The sequence below is a fragment of the Pseudophryne corroboree genome, chromosome 1 (genome assembly GCF_028390025.1).
Source record: "Pseudophryne corroboree isolate aPseCor3 chromosome 1, aPseCor3.hap2, whole genome shotgun sequence".
Lineage (NCBI taxonomy): Eukaryota > Metazoa > Chordata > Amphibia > Anura > Myobatrachidae > Pseudophryne > Pseudophryne corroboree.
The window spans coordinates 300779086-300794752 of record NC_086444.1 but is presented as its reverse complement, the minus strand read 5'-3'; the positions used below and the strand labels follow the sequence as shown (position 1 = coordinate 300794752).

Genomic DNA, 15667 nt, shown 5'->3' with positions numbered 1-15667 from the left:
GTCTTTACCAAGGTAATGGCCGAAATGATGATTCTTCTTCGAAGAAAAGGCGTCTTAATTATCCCTTACTTGGACGATCTCCTGATAAGGGCACGGTCCAGAGAACAGTTAGAGGTCGGAGTAGCACTATCTCAAATAGTACTACGACAGCACGGATGGATTCTAAATATTCCAAAATCGCAGCTGATTCCGACGACACGTCTGCTGTTCCTAGGGATGATTCTGGACACAGTACAGAAAAAGGTGTTTCTCCCGGAAGAGAAAGCCAGGGAGTTATCCGACCTAGTCAGGAAACTCCTAAGACCAGGCCAGGTGTCAGTGCATCAGTGCACAAGGGTCCTGGGAAAGATGGTGGCTGTCACGATCCGGGTATCTGGACGCCATTTCTTACCCATCAGATGCCTCCTAAGGCTGGCTCAGCGCTCCAGGACCGGATCCCATCTGTTATCCTGATGTGTACATTCCTGTATCCTCTCCTGTCACTCTGGGACACTGTCACAGTAAACGCCATATTACACCTGGCATGGCGTCTCCCGCGGCCTCCGCCGCCGTCCCTGAACTTCTGCATGCAGAGTGTCTGAGTGGCGATTACGTCAGCCGCGGCCTCCGCTGTGTCCGCGTGGTTGGATGTGCATCTGTCAGCCTGGCGCCTCCTGTCTCCGGTGGCCGGCGCCGCCATTACTGTTTTCATTACCACATGGATTACAAACCAAACTTCCCTCCAAGTGTCTGCATGGGCGCAGCCATCTTGGATTCTGTCAGCTGATCATTTCCACCAATCTGTTCTCAGTATTGATAATCTGCATAATTGCCTAGCCAATCCCTTCCTTGCTGCAGGTATAAATACACTGTGCCTGAGCAAGGAAGGCGTCAGTGCTTTGGTTGTCAAACCTAGTTCCTGTTTGTCTCTCTCCTGTGATTGTCTTCCAGGTTCCAGCTCCTGTCTCAAGACTTCCACCATAGAGACCCGCACCAGCATTCCACCTGCGGTGTAGCCTGACTCTCCAATCCATTGTGGATTCATCTGTTTCCAGCTACAACATTACCTGCTTCCAGCAGAGTACAGCTTCCCTTAAAGGGCCGGTGTCCTTTCTACACTTTACCACTCTCCACCGGTATTATTATTTCTCCGCTCTCAAGTTCTACATTTCAGTTCATATTTCATCGCTCCCAAGTTCATTTATTATTTGACTGGTTCCAGCCAGTATCCACTCCGTGCTAACAACAGTCTGGTTCCAGCCAGTATCCACAGCAGCTGTTTTATCTTCAGCAACCCAGCTTTTCCTGGAACACCAGCTGGCACAATCCTGGGTTATCTCCATTGCTACAGTCGGGCCTGGTAAGGACTTTCCATCTAGAAGATCATAAGAACTATCTCACACTACCAGTGCCCTGTGGCTCCTGCCATCCTGTAGTACCCAGGAACTGTATTTATTCTTTGCTGACTTTTACGTTTTCTTTTACTGCTGCTGTGTTGCGGAGTTGTCATAATAAACATCATTGACTTTTATCCAAGTTGTCGTGGTCACGCCTTCGGGCAGTTATTATTCATGTTACTTACATGTCCAGGGGTCTGATACAACCTCCCAGGTTCCGGTACATCTCAGCCCCTACAACTGAGGCTGCCTCCCGTCAGCTCAGGCCCTCAGTTGTGACAGTGGCTTCTTACGAAGCGATTCCATTCGGCAGATTCCACGCAAGAACTTTTCAGTTGGATCTGCTAGACAAATGGTCCGGATCGCATCTTCAAATGCATCAGCGGATAACCCTGTCTCCAAGGACAAGGGTGTCTCTCCTGTGGTGGTTACAGAGTGCTCATCTCCTAGAGGGCCGCAGATTCGGCATTCAGGATTGGGTCCTGGTGACCACGGATGCCAGCCTGAGAGGCTGGGGAGCAGTCACACAGGGAAAAAATTTCCAGGGCTTGTGGTCAAGCATGGAAACGTCACTTCACATAAATATCCTGGAACTAAGGGCCATTTACAATGCCCTAAGTCAGGCAAGGCCTCTGCTTCAGGGTCAGCCAGTATTGATCCAGTCGGACAACATCACGGCAGTCGCCCACGTAAACAGACAGGGCGGCACAAGAAGCAGGAGGGCAATGACGGAAGTGGCAAGGATTCTTCGCTGGGCGGAAAATCATGTGATAGCACTGTCAGCAGTGTTCATTCCGGGAGTGGACAACTGGGAAGCAGACTTCCTCAGCAGACACGATCTTCACCCGGGGGAGTGGGGACTTCACCCAGAAGTCTTCCACATGATTGTAAACCGTTGGGAAAAACCAAAGGTGGACATGATGGCGTCTCGCCTCAACAAAAAACTGGACAGATATTGCTCCAGGTCAAGGGACCCTCAGGCAATAGCTGTGGACGCTCTGGTAACACCGTGGGTGTACCGGTCAGTGTATGTGTTCCCTCCTCTTCCTCTCATACCAAAAGTACTGAGAATCATAAGAAGGAGAGGAGTAAAGACTATACTCGTGGCTCCGGATTAGCCAAGAAGGACTTGGTACCCGGAAATTCAAGAGATGCTCACGGAAGACCCGTGGCCTCTACCTCTAAGACAGGACCTGCTCCAGCAGGGACCATGTCTGTTCCAAGACTTACCGCGGCTGCGTTTGACGGCATGGCGGTTGAACGCCGGATCCTGAAGGAAAAAGGCATTCCGGATGAAGTCATCCCTACCCTGATCAAAGCCAGGAAGGATGTAACCGTACAACATTATCACCGTATTTGGCGTAAATATGTTGCGTGGTGCGAGGCCAGGAAGGCCCCTACAGAGGAATTTCAACTGGGTCGATTCCTGCATTTCCTGCAAACAGGACTGTCTATGGGCCTCAAATTAGGGTCCATTAAGGTTCAAATTTCGGCCCTGTCGATATTCTTCCAAAAAGAACTAGCTTCTGTTCCTGAAGTTCAGACGTTTGTCAAGGGAGTACTGCATATACAGCCTCCTTTTGTGCCTCCAGTGGCACCTTGGGATCTCAATGTAGTGTTGGGATTCCTAAAATAACATTGGTTTGAACCACTCACCACTGTGGACTTGAAATATCTCACATGGAAAGTGGTAATGCTGTTAGCCCTGGCTTCAGCCAGGCGTGTATCAGATTTGGCGGCTTTATCCTATAAAAGCCCTTACCTAATTTTTCATACGGACAGGGCAGAATTGAGGACTCGTCCTCAATTTCTCCCTAAGGTGGTTTCAGCATTTCACTTAAACCAACCTATTGTGGTGCCTGCGGCTACTAGTAGGGACTTGGAGGATTCCAAGTTGCTGGACGTAGTCGGGGCCCTGAAAATATATGTTTCCAGGACGGCTGGAGTCAGATAATCTGACTCGCTGTTTATCCTGTATGCACCCAACAAGCTGGGTGCTCCTGCTTCTAAGCAGACGATTGCTCGTTGGATTTGTAGTACAATTCAGCTTGCACATTCTGTGGCAGGCCTGCCACAGCCAAAATCTGTAAAAGCCCATTCCACACGGAAAGTGGGCTCATCTTGGGCGGCTGCCCGAGGGGTCTCGGCTTTACAACTTTGCCGAGCAGCTACTTGGTCAGGGGCAAACACGTTTGCTAAATTCTACAAATTTGATACCCTGGCTGAGGAGGACCTGGAGTTCTCTCATTCGGTGCTGCAGAGTCATCCGCACTCTCCCGCCCGTTTGGGAGCTTTGGTATAATCCCCATGGTCCTTTCGGAGTCCCCAGCATCCACTAGGACGTTAGAGAAAATAAGAATTTACTTACCGATAATTCTATTTCTCATAGTCCGTAGTGGATGCTGGGCGCCCATCCCAAGTGCGGATTGTCTGCATTACTTGTACATAGTTATTGTTACAAAAATCGGGTTATTGTTGTTGTGAGCCATCTTTTCAGAGGCTCCTTCTGTTATCATGCTGTTAACTGGGTTCAGATCACAAGTTGTACGGTGTGATTGGTGTGGCTGGTATGAGTCTTACCCGGGATTCAAAATCCTTCCTTATTGTGTACGCTCGTCCGGGCACAGTATCCTAACTGAGGCTTGGAGGAGGGTCATAGGGGGAGGAGCCAGTGCACACCAGCTAGTCCTAAAGCTTTTACTTTGTGCCCAGTCTCCTGCGGAGCCGCTATTCCCCATGGTCCTTTCGGAGTCCCCAGCATCCACTACGGACTATGAGAAATAGAATTATCGGTAAGTAAATTCTTATTATTTTCGATATCCTGTTTGGGCAGCAGCATACCTGCACCGTGGGAGTTAGGGGGGTAGGCGGTCACCGGCCTTACGAGGTGTCAGAGCCGCTTCCCCGCTGCAGGACCACTGTCCTGGGAGGTTGTTGTACAGCAGGGCACTGCGCCTTTGCGGTCACAATCGCAGCACGCTGCACACCCCTAACGATAGCCTGAAGGTGACATCAGTGGTGAGTACAAACGGGTCCCCCAGTTCATGGTGCGGCAGAACGCGGGCGCGGCATACGGGACACGCTATAGCCCCCTGTGTACACTGGCACGCGGTTGTGAAAACAGGTATTTATATTATGTTTTACACCAAAAGGAGACATTTGCCAGTATAAATAAGTGTATAGCTAGGGCGCCATTGCAGGGGGCAGAGCTACCTCAGAGCAGGACCAGCGGCTTCTTGGCACCTTCCTCTGCTTCCAGCAGCAGCAGGCACACGGCTCCTCCAACACTCCAAATACATATAGGGGTGTTAGAATGGGGTAGAGCAGCTATTATACTTGTAAATAATCCTCATAAGATAAAAAGACCGGTGTCCCACTGAGTCACAGTATACAGTTACAGCCTGCAGTCTCCCTGAGTCTGCTAGGCTTGGTGTGCTGGTCATTTTCTCTGGGTCTCCTACTCACATACCAATCAAGGGTAGGCCTGCTTGTACAGTGTCTGTGTTGTGTGTAAGAGTTTGTCTCCTGTGAATATGGTAAACACCATTTATGCACATGCAGGTTCTCTCCCCTCCCCTTTCTCATGAATAATGTTGCAAAGTCCTCACAGGCTTGTGAGGAGGCTGGGAGGGGAGGTGCAGCAGCCATCCTGGCTAAACTCCCTGGATGGCGGACATGTTCTCTCAGCCCTCTGCAAAAAGTCATAAGATACAGCGACAGCAGCAGACCATACTTGCCGACTTTCTGGCTGCTCTCTCCGGGAGAGAGCAGTCAGGTCGGCTCAGCAGCGGGGCGGGCAGTGATGGGGAGTGCAGAGGGGGGCGGGCCAGAGGCGTGACGGGGCGTGACAGAGGCGGAACGGGGCGTGGCTGCAGAAATAGCGTCACGTAAGCCCCCCCCCCCCCCCCCCCGCGGTGTAATGCCGCTATTACCGGCATTATACAGCAGGGGGCGTGGCTATGATGACGCGATTCAACAAGAATCGTGTCATCGCCTGCCCGGACAGTGGGGAACCCCTGCAATCGGGAGACTTGCCTGTTCTTCCGGGGGGCCGGGAGGGTCACCCAATTTTCGGGAGCCTCCCGGCCATTCCGGGAGTGTAGGCAAGTCTGCAGCAGACTGTATAGCAGACATGGCTGCAAGAGGCAGAGGAGAGACCCTTCTCCCTAGCTCAGCGCCGCATACACGTGGGCTGCCTGCATACTCTTAGTAACTGATGAAGAGGGACAGAAGGAGGGGGAGGAGGTGGACCCTATTATTGAGGATTCATCTCCTGCACAAGGGCTTGAGCCCCTCATAATTGCTATCAGGGATGTGTTACAACTCCCAGTAGAAGACGATGCAGTAAAGCAGTTGTTTTTCTCCTCACAGAAAAAGGTTAGCGTCACTTTATCTAATTCTAAGGAATTAGATGATATGTTTAAAGTTGACCTGGAAAAATCCTGATAAAAAATTCCAGGTGGCCAGATGCTTTTTAACACTTTCCCATTTTTTCCTGAAGGCAGGAGAAACTGGGAAGATCCCCTGTCTGTTTCCATATCTGTCTCACGCCTGTCTAAAGAGGTGGTGTTACTGGTCCCTGGCTCCTCGGCTTTGAAGGACCCTGGGGATAGAAAACTAGAAGACTACACTGAAGTCTATTCCACAGCAGCTGGTATATCACAAAGACCTGTGACAGCAGGTTTCTGGTTGACACATGTCATTCACACCTGGGCGGGCCAGTTCAAGAGGGCCTTGCGGGGGACATGTCTCTGGTGACTATGGTTAGTCTGATCAAACACATTCAGGATACTGCACGCATCCTGTGCGACTCTATTAAAGAGATAGGCGCTATTAATCTGAGTACTACTGCCATGGCAGTGTTGGCGCACAGAGCTTTATGGCTGTGCCAGTGGATAGCGGGCGCAGATTTCAAGCGTAGTGTGGTGTCTCTCCCTTTCTCAGGGGAGTGGCTATTCGGGGTTGAGTTGGTTTCGTAGATTTCCAAAGCTACTGCGGGCAATTCCACGTTTCTCCCCTCTGGGACCCCACCGGTTAGGCGTTCCTACCCGGGGCTATTTACTCAGTTCTTTTGGACCGCTATGTTTCGATCTTGAACCAGAGGTGCCTCAAACGCTGCACGAGGCACCAGAGGTAAGGCAAAAAAGCCAGCAGCTGCAGGTTCCCAGGAACAAAGCACCAGTTCAGCCTCCACTAAGGCCTCAGCATGACCGTGCATGCACACCCTGGGGGGATCTCGTGGTGGGAGCTCGGCTGCGTCACTTCAACCGCATCTGGGAAAGTTCCTGCTAGGATACCTGGGTACAGGACCTCATTTCTCAGGGCTACAAGTTGGAGTTTGATGGTGCTCCTCCCCACCGATTCAAATCAATCTTAACTGCTTTGGAGGATTTGCATATTACGCTGCAACAGGCCATCCTAAAATTGGTCCAGTACCGAGTCATTGTTCCAGTGCCACTGCAACAACGGGGCAGGGGTTATTACTCCAACCTGTTAGTGGTACCAAAACCGGGTGGTTCGGTAAGACCCATTTTGAATCTGAAATTCTTGAACCCTTTCTAGAGGTTTTCGGGTTCAATATGGAATCCTTGCAAGCAGTGATTGCGGTTCTGGAAGAACAGGAGTTCATGGTCTCCCTGGATATCAGGGACGCCTATCTCCATTGGATGCTGTGCGAGCCTTGAAGATCTATGTCAAGAGAGAGGCTCAGATCAGAAAGCCTATTTGTCGGCAGCCTTACTTGTTCCACAGTCTCTGAAAGCCCACTCTACAAGATCGGTGGGGTCTTCCTGGGCGGCTGCCTGTGGAGTCTCGGCCTTGCAACTATGCCGAGCTGCTACCTGGTCGGTAAAGAACACCTTTGTGAAGTTCTACAGGTTTGATACCCTGTCCAAAGAGGATTCCCAGTTTAAGCAGGCGGTGCTGCAGACGTCGCCGCACATTCCCGCCCGTTCTGGAAGCCTTGGGACGTCCCCATCGTACTAGTTTCGCCCAATATCCCTTATGGATGCTAGAGAAATTAGGATTTTAATTACCTGCCGGTAAATCCTTTTCTCGTAGTCGATAAGGGATATTGGGCGCCCGCCTCAGTGTGTTGACTTTCTGCAGGTTATCTTCTGTGGTTACCTGTTCAGCTGTTGCTGTCTTGTTTACAGCCGTTGCTGGTTGTTTTATGTTAGTGGTGTGCTGGTGTTTAAATCTCATCCACTCGTTGTTATGTTCCTTCTCCCAAGTATGTCCTTTCTCCGTCGGGCACTATTTTACCTATATCTCTAACTGCCGGTGGGAGGGGGCATAGAGGGGAGGAGCCAGCACACCCAGTTGAAGAAATTTAAAGTGCACCGGCTCCTATACCCCATCGTACTAAATTCCCCCAATATCCCTTATGGACTACGAGAAAAGGATTTACCGGCAGGTAATTAAAATCTTATTTTTATTTACAGTTTTTCTTTATTTTACAGCGGTGACGGCCAATTGTGTACACAGGTAGCCACTCTCTATTCAATCAATGCTTCAAGTGTTCCTCAAAGAATAACTGAAAAGGTGGAAGTAGTCAATCCGAATGTTTTCTGCATTCAAGCAACAAACTGTGAGTACCTACTAACGCCATCCACCTTAAAAGACAAAAAGAAATAAAATATGATGGACCCTTTGGGGTATATTCAATTAGAGCCGGAAACTGCCATCTTGACGGAAAGTCGGCAGTTTCCGACTGGAATTGGTCGGAAGGGGTTCCGACCTATTCAATCCGGGCTCAGTTTTTCCGACAAGTCGGGAAATCCGACTTGTCATAATACACGCAGATCGACGGCTTCAGCCGCCGAACCATGTGTATTGTCTGAAGCGGGGCCAGACCTGACAGGCTTTAGCCCAGCTTCCGACAATGTCAATCCGACATGGTGAATTGGGCCCAATGTCCGCACAATTCCTAATGTATATTTCTCTGACGTCCTAAGTGGATGCTGGGGACTCCGTCAGGACCATGGGGAATAGCGGCTCCGCAGGAGACAGGGCACAAAAGTAAAAGCTTTAGGATCAGGTGGTGTGCACTGGCTCCTCCCCCCATGACCCTCCTCCAAGCCTCAGTTAGATTTTTGTGCCCGGCCGAGAAGGGTGCAATCTAGGTGGCTCTCCTAAAGAGCTGCTTAGAGTAAAAGTTTTTTAGGTTTTTTATTTTCAGTGAGTCCTGCTGGCAACAGGCTCACTGCTACGAGGGACTTAGGGGAGAGAAGTGAACTCACCTGCGTGCAGGATGGATTGGCTTCTTAGGCTACTGGACACCATTAGCTCCAGAGGGAGTCGGAACACAGGTCTCACCCTGGGGTTCATCCCGGAGCCGCGCCGCCGACCCCCCTTGCAGATGCCGAAAAGTGAAGGTCCAGAAACGGCGGCAGAAGACTCTTCAGTCTTCATAAGGTAGCGCACAGCACTGCAGCTGTGCGCCATTGTTGTCAGCACACTTCATAGCAGCGGTCACTGAGGGTGCAGGGCGCTGGGGGGGGGGCGCCCTGGGCAGCAATGATAGTACCTTATTCTGGCTAAAAATACATCGCATATAGCCCCTGGGGGCTATATGGATGTATTTAACCCCTGCCAGGTCTCAGAAAAACGGGAGAAGAAGCCCGCCGAAAAGGGGGCGGGGCCTATTCTCCTCAGCACACAGCGCCATTTTCCCTCACAGAAATGCTGGTGGGAAGGCTCCCAGGCTCTCCCCTGCACTGCGCTACAGAAACAGGGTTAAAACAGAGAGGGGGGGCACTTATTTGGCGATATGTATATATATATTAAAATGCTATAAGGGAAAAACACTTACATAAAGGTTGTCCCTGTATAATTATAGCGTTTTTGGTGTGTGCTGGCAAACTCTCCCTCTGTCTCCCCAAAGGGCTAGTGGGGTCCTGTCCTCTATCAGAGCATTCCCTGTGTGTGTGCTGTGTGTCGGTACGTGTGTGTCGACATGTATGAGGACGAAGTTGGTGAGGAGGCGGAGCAATTGCCTGAAATGGTGATGTCACTCTCTAGGGAGTCGACACCGGACAGGATGGCTTATTTAAGGAATTACGTGATAATGTCAACACGCTGCAAGGTCGGTTGACGACATGAGACGGCCGGCAAACAAATTAGTACCTGTCCAGGCGTCTCAAACACCGTCAGGGGCTGTAAAACGCTCATTTACCTCAGTCGGTCGACACAGACACAGACACGGACACTGACTCCAGTGTCGACGGTGAAGAAACAAACGTATTTTCCTTTAGGACCACACGTTACATGTTAAGGGCAATGAAGGAGGTGTTACATATTTCTGATACTACAAGTACCACAAGAAGGGTATTATGTGGGATGTGAAAAAACTACCTGTAGTTTTTCCTGAATCAGATAAATTAAATGATGTGTGTGATGATGCGTGGGTTTCCCCCGATAGAAAATTATTGGAGGTATACCCTTTCCCGCCAGAAGTTAGGGCGCGTTGGGAAACACCCTTTAGGGTGGATAGGGCGCTCACACGCTTATCAAAACAAGTGGCGGTACCGTCTCCAGATAGGGCCGCCCTCAAGGAGCCAGCTGAGAGGCTGAAAAATATCCTAAAAAAGTATATACACACATACTGGTGTTATACTGCGACCAGCGATCGCCTCAGCCTGGATGTGCAGTGCTGGGGTGGCTTGGTCGGATTCCCTGACTGAAAATATTGATACCCTTGACAGGGACAGTATTTTATTGACTATAGAGCATTTAAAGGATGCATTTCTATATATGCGAGATGCACAGAGGGATATTTGCACTCTGGCATCAAGAGTAAGTGCGATGTCCATATCTGCCAGAAGATGTTTATGGACACGACAGTGGTCAGGTGATGCAGATTCCAAACGGCACATGGAAGTATTGCCGTATAAAGGGGAGGAGTTATTTGGGCTCGGTCCATCGGACCTGGTGGCCTCGGCAACAGCTGGAAAATCCACCTTTTTTACCCCAAATCACATCTCAGCAGAAAAAGACACCGTCTTTTCAGCCTCAGTCCTTTCGTCCCCATAAGGGCAAGCGGGCAAAAGGCCAGTCATATCTGCCCAGGGATAGAGGAAAGGGAAGAAGACTGCAGCAGGCAGCCCATTCCCAGGAACAGAAGCCCTCCACAGCTTCTGCCAAGTCCTCAGCATGACGCTGGGGCCGTACAAGCGGACTCAAGTGCGGTGGGGGGTCGTCTCAAGAGTTTCAGCGCGTAGTGGGCTCACTCGCAAGTGGACCCCTGGATCCTACAAGTAGTATCCCAGGGTTACAGACTGGAGATTCGAGACGTCTCCCCCTCGCAGGCTCCTGATGTCTGCTTTACCAACGTCTTCCTCCGACAGGGAGGCAGTATTGGAAACAATTCACAAGCTGTATTCCCAGCAGGTGATAATCAAAGTACCCCTCCTACAACAAGGAAAGGGGTATTATTCCACACTATATTGTGGTACTGAAGCCAGACGGCTCGGTGATACCTATTCTAAATGGGAAATCTTTGAACACTTACATACAAAGGTTCAAATCAAGATGGAGTCACTCAGAGCAGTGATAGCGAACCAGGAGAAGGGGACTATATGGTGTCCCTGGACATCAAGGATGCTTACCTCCATGTCCAAAATTGCCCTTCTCACCAAGGGTACCTCAGGTTCGTGGTACGGAACTGTCACTATCAGTTTCAGACGCTGCCGTTTGGATTGTCCACGGCACCCCGGGTCTTTACCAAAGTAATGGCCGAAATGATGATTCTTCAAAGAAAAGGCGTCTTAATTATCCCTTACTTGGACGATCTCCTGATAAGGGCAAGGTCCAGAGAACAGTTGGAAGTCGGAGTAGCACTATCTCAAGTAGCTCTACGACAGCACGGGTGGATTCTAAATATCCAAAATCGCAGTCGTTTCCGACGACACGTCTGCTGTTCCTAGGGATGGTTCTGGACACAGTCCAGAAAAAGGTGTTTCTCCTGGAGGAGAAAGCCAGGGAGTTATCCGAGCTAGTCAGGAACCTCCTAAAACCAGGAAAAGTGTCAGTGCATCATTGCACAAGAGTCCTGGGAAAAATGGTGGCTTATTACGAAGCGATTCCATTCGGCAGATTCCACGCAAGAACTTTTCAGTGGGATCTGCTGGACAAATGGTCCGGATCGCATTTTCAGATGCATCAGCGGATAACCCTATCTCCAAGGACAAGGGTGTCTCTCCTGTGGTGGTTACAGAGTGCTCATCTTCTAGAGGGCCGCAGATTCGGCATTCAGGATTGGATGCTGGTGACCACGGAGGCCAGCCTGAGAGGCTGGGGAGCAGTCACACAGGGAAAAAAAAAAAATTTCCAGGGAGTGTGATCAAGTCTGGAGATTTTTCTCCACATAAATATACAGGAGCTAAGAGCAATTTACAATGCTCTAAGCTTAGCAAGACCTCTGCGTCAAGGTCAGCCGGTATTGATCCAGTGGGACAACATCACGGCAGTCGCCCACGTAAACAGACAGGGCGGCACAAGAAGCAGGAGGGCAATGGCAGAAACTGCAAGGATTCTTCGCTGGGCGGAAAATCATGTGATAGCACTGTCAGCAGTGTTCATTCCGGGAGTGGACAACTGGGAAGCAGACTTCCTCAACACGACCTCCACCCGGGAGAGTGGGGACTTCATCGGGAAGTCTTCCACATGATTGTGAACCGTTGGGAAAGACCAAAGGTGGACATGATGGCGTCCCGCCTGAACAAAAAACTGGACAGGTATTGCGCCAGGTCAAGAGACCCTCAGGCAATAGCTGTGGACGTTCTGGTAACACCGTGGGTGTACCAGTCGGTGTATGTGTTCCCTCCTCTGCTTCTCATACCTAAGGTACTGAGCATTATAAGACGTAGAGGAGTAAGAACTATACTCGTGGCTCCGGATTGGCCAAGAAGGACTTGGTACCCGGAACTTCAAGAGATGCTCACAGAGGACTCATGGCCTCTGCCGCTAAGAAGGGACTTGCTTCAGCAAGTACCATGTCTGTTCCAAGACTTACCGCGGCTGCGTTTGACGGCATGGCGGTTGAACACCGGATCCTAAGGTAAAAAGGCATTCCGGAAGAGGTCATTCCTACCCTGGTCAAAGCCAGGAAGGAGGTGACCGCACAACATTATCACCACATGTGGCGAAAATATGTTGCGTGGTGTGAGGCCAGGAAGGCCCCACGAAGAAATTTCAACTCGGTCGATTCCTGCATTTCCTGCAAACAGGAGTGTCTATGGGCCTCAAATTGGGGTCCATTAAGGTTCAAATTTCGGCCCTGTCGATTTTCTTCCAGAAAGAATTGGCTTCAGTTCCTGAAGTCCAGAAGTTTGTCAAGGGAGTACTGCATATACAACCCCCCTTTTTGTGCCTCCAGTGGCACTGTGGGATCTCAACGTAGTTCTGGGATTCCTCAAATCACATTGGTTTAAACCGCTCAAATCTGTGGATTTGAAATATCTCACATGGAAAGTGACCATGATGTTGGCCCTGGCCTCGGCCAGGCGAGTGTCAGAATTGGCGGCTTTGTCTCACAAAAGCCCATATCTGATTGTCCATTCGGACAGGGCAGAGCTGCGGACTCGTCCCCAGTTCTCCCTAAGGTGGTGTCAGCGTTTCACCTGAACCAGCTTATTGTGGTACCTGCGGCTACTAGGGACTTGGAGGACTCCAAGTTGCTAGATGTTGTCAGGGCCCTGAAAATATAGGTTTCCAGGACGGCTGGAGTAAGGAAAACTGACTTGCTGTTATCCTGTATGCACCCAACAAACTGGGTGCTCTTGCTTCTAAGCAGACGATTGCTAGTTGGATGTGTAGTACAATTCAGCTTGCACATTCTGTGGCAGGCCTGCCACAGCCAAAATATGTAAATGCCCATTCCACAAGGAAGGTGGGCTCATCTTGGGCGGCTGCCCGAGGGGTCTCGGCTTTACAACTTTGCCGAGCTGCTACTTGGTCAGGGGTACACCCTAGCTGAGGAGGACCTGGAGTTCTCTCACTCGGTGCTGCAGAGTCATCCGCACTCTCCCGCCCGTTTGGGAGCTTTGGTATAATCCCCATGGTCCTGACGGAGTCCCCAGCATCCACTTAGGACGTCAGAGAAAATAAGAATTTACTTACCGATAATTCTATTTCTCGTAGTCCGTAGTGGATGCTGGGCGCCCATCCCAAGTGCGGATTGTCTGCAATACTTGTACATAGTTATTGTTACAAAAATCGGGTTATTATTGTTGTGAGCCATCTTTTCAGAGGCTCCGCTGTTATCATGCTGTTAACTGGGTTCAGATCACAGGTTGTACAGTGTGATTGGTGTGGCTGGTATGAGTCTTACCCGGGATTCAAAATCCTTCCTTATTGTGTACGCTCGTCCGGGCACAGTATCCTAACTGAGGCTTGGAGGAGGGTCATGGGGGGAGGAGCCAGTGCACACCACCTGATCCTAAAGCTTTTACTTTTGTGCCCTGTCTCCTGCGGAGCCGCTATTCCCCATGGTCCTGACGGAGTCCCCAGCATCCACTACGGACAACGAGAAATAGAATTATCGGTAAGTAAATTCTTATTTTTGCTTGATTACTGAGCATGTAACTATTGCTAGTAAGATAAAGAGATGTAGAAAAAAGTCGGATTGACACTGTTGGGAACGGGCCAAACCTGTCAGGTTTGGCTCGGCATTGAATAGAGAGCTGTCCGGTTCTTTCCGTGACCTGACAAAAATTGAATATACCCCTTTGTTGTAACACTTCAATAACACAATAAGGTGCCAGTCGTCATTCTTCCCATGTATTTAACATTACATTTTTGAGTATGGGCATTATTATGGGGGTACAGAAAAAAGAAAGTAACAACAAGGGGAATAAAAATGTAGGGTAGGGAAACAGGTCATCAACAGGCATCAAATAAACATAACAGAGAAGTTACAGTATACATAATTCAAACATCAGTGTCCATAGTTTGGGGTTTATTCTGATTAAATGAGGAAGAAGGACTCCACATAGTAGAATGCAGGGGGGGCACCTTTGCCTTCTGTGACATATAAATGCCATGGGAACCATTCCACGATAGGGGAAGAGGGGACTGTGGAATGTGGGCTCTCTCTAGTCTCCATTTCTCTAACGTCCTAAGTGGATGCTGGGGACTCCGTAAGGACCATGGGGGGATAGCGGCTCCGCAGGAGACTGGGCACAAAAGTAAAGCTTTAGAACTACCTGGTGTGCACTGGCTCCTCCCCCTATGACCCTCCTCCAAGCCTCAGTTAGATTTTTGTGCCCGAACGAGAAGGGTGCACACTAGGTGGCTCTCCTGAGCTGCTTAGTGAAAAGTTTAGTTTTAGGTTTTTTATTTTCAGTGAGACCTGCTGGCAACAGGCTCACTGCATCGAGGGACTAAGGGGAGAAGAAGCGAACTCACCTGCGTGCAGAGTGGATTGGGCTTCTTAGGCTACTGGACATTAGCTCCAGAAGGACGATCACAGGCCCAGCCATGGATGGGTCCCAGAGCCGCGCCGCCGTCCCCCTTACAGAGCCAGAAGACAGAAGAGGTCCGGAAAATCGGCGGCAGAAGCCGTCCTGTCTTCAACAAGGTAGCGCACAGCACTGCAGCTGTGCGCCATTGCTCTCAGCACACTTCACACTCCGGTCACTGAGGGTGCAGGGCGCTGGGGGGGGGCGCCCTGAGACGCAATAAAAACACCTTGGATGGCAAAAAATGCATCACATATAGCTCCTGGGCTATATGGATGCATTTAACCCCTGCCAGAATACATAGAAAAACGGGAGATAAGGCCGCCGATAAGGGGGCGGAGACTATCTCCTCAGCACACTGGCGCCATTTTCCCTCACAGCTCCGTTGGAGGGAAGCTCCCTGGCTCTCCCCTGCAGTCACTACACTACAGAAAGGGTTAAAAAAGAGAGGGGGGGCACTAATTACGCGCAGTATTAAAGATACAGCAGCTATAAGGGGAAAAACACTTATATAAGGTTATCCCTGTATATATATAGCGCTCTGGTGTGTGCTGGCAAACTCTCCCTCTGTCTCCCCAAAGGGCTAGTGGGGTCCTGTCCTCTATCAGAGCATTCCCTGTGTGTGTGCTGTATGTCGGTACGTTTGTGTCGACATGTATGAGGAGAAAAATGATGTGGAGACGGAGCAGATTGCCTGTAATAGTGATGTCACCCCCTAGGGGGTCGACACCTGAGTGGATGAACTGTTGGAAGGAATTACGTGACAGTGTCAGCTCTGTATAAAAGACAGTGGTTGACATGAGACAGCCGGCTACTCAGCTTGTGCCTGTC

General features: G+C 50.2%; 1 protein-coding gene across 2 annotated transcripts in view; it reads left to right on the top strand.

Moving 5' to 3' along the window:
* Positions 1 to 15667, top strand: part of TCTN1 (tectonic family member 1) — a 225807-nt gene that overhangs the window by 36447 nt on the left and 173693 nt on the right. For both annotated transcript variants that reach the window (XM_063964399.1, XM_063964398.1), the window contains exon 3: positions 7838 to 7965. In XM_063964399.1, the coding sequence (XP_063820469.1) occupies positions 7838 to 7965 (128 nt within the window). The remainder of the gene's footprint in view (positions 1 to 7837; positions 7966 to 15667) is intronic.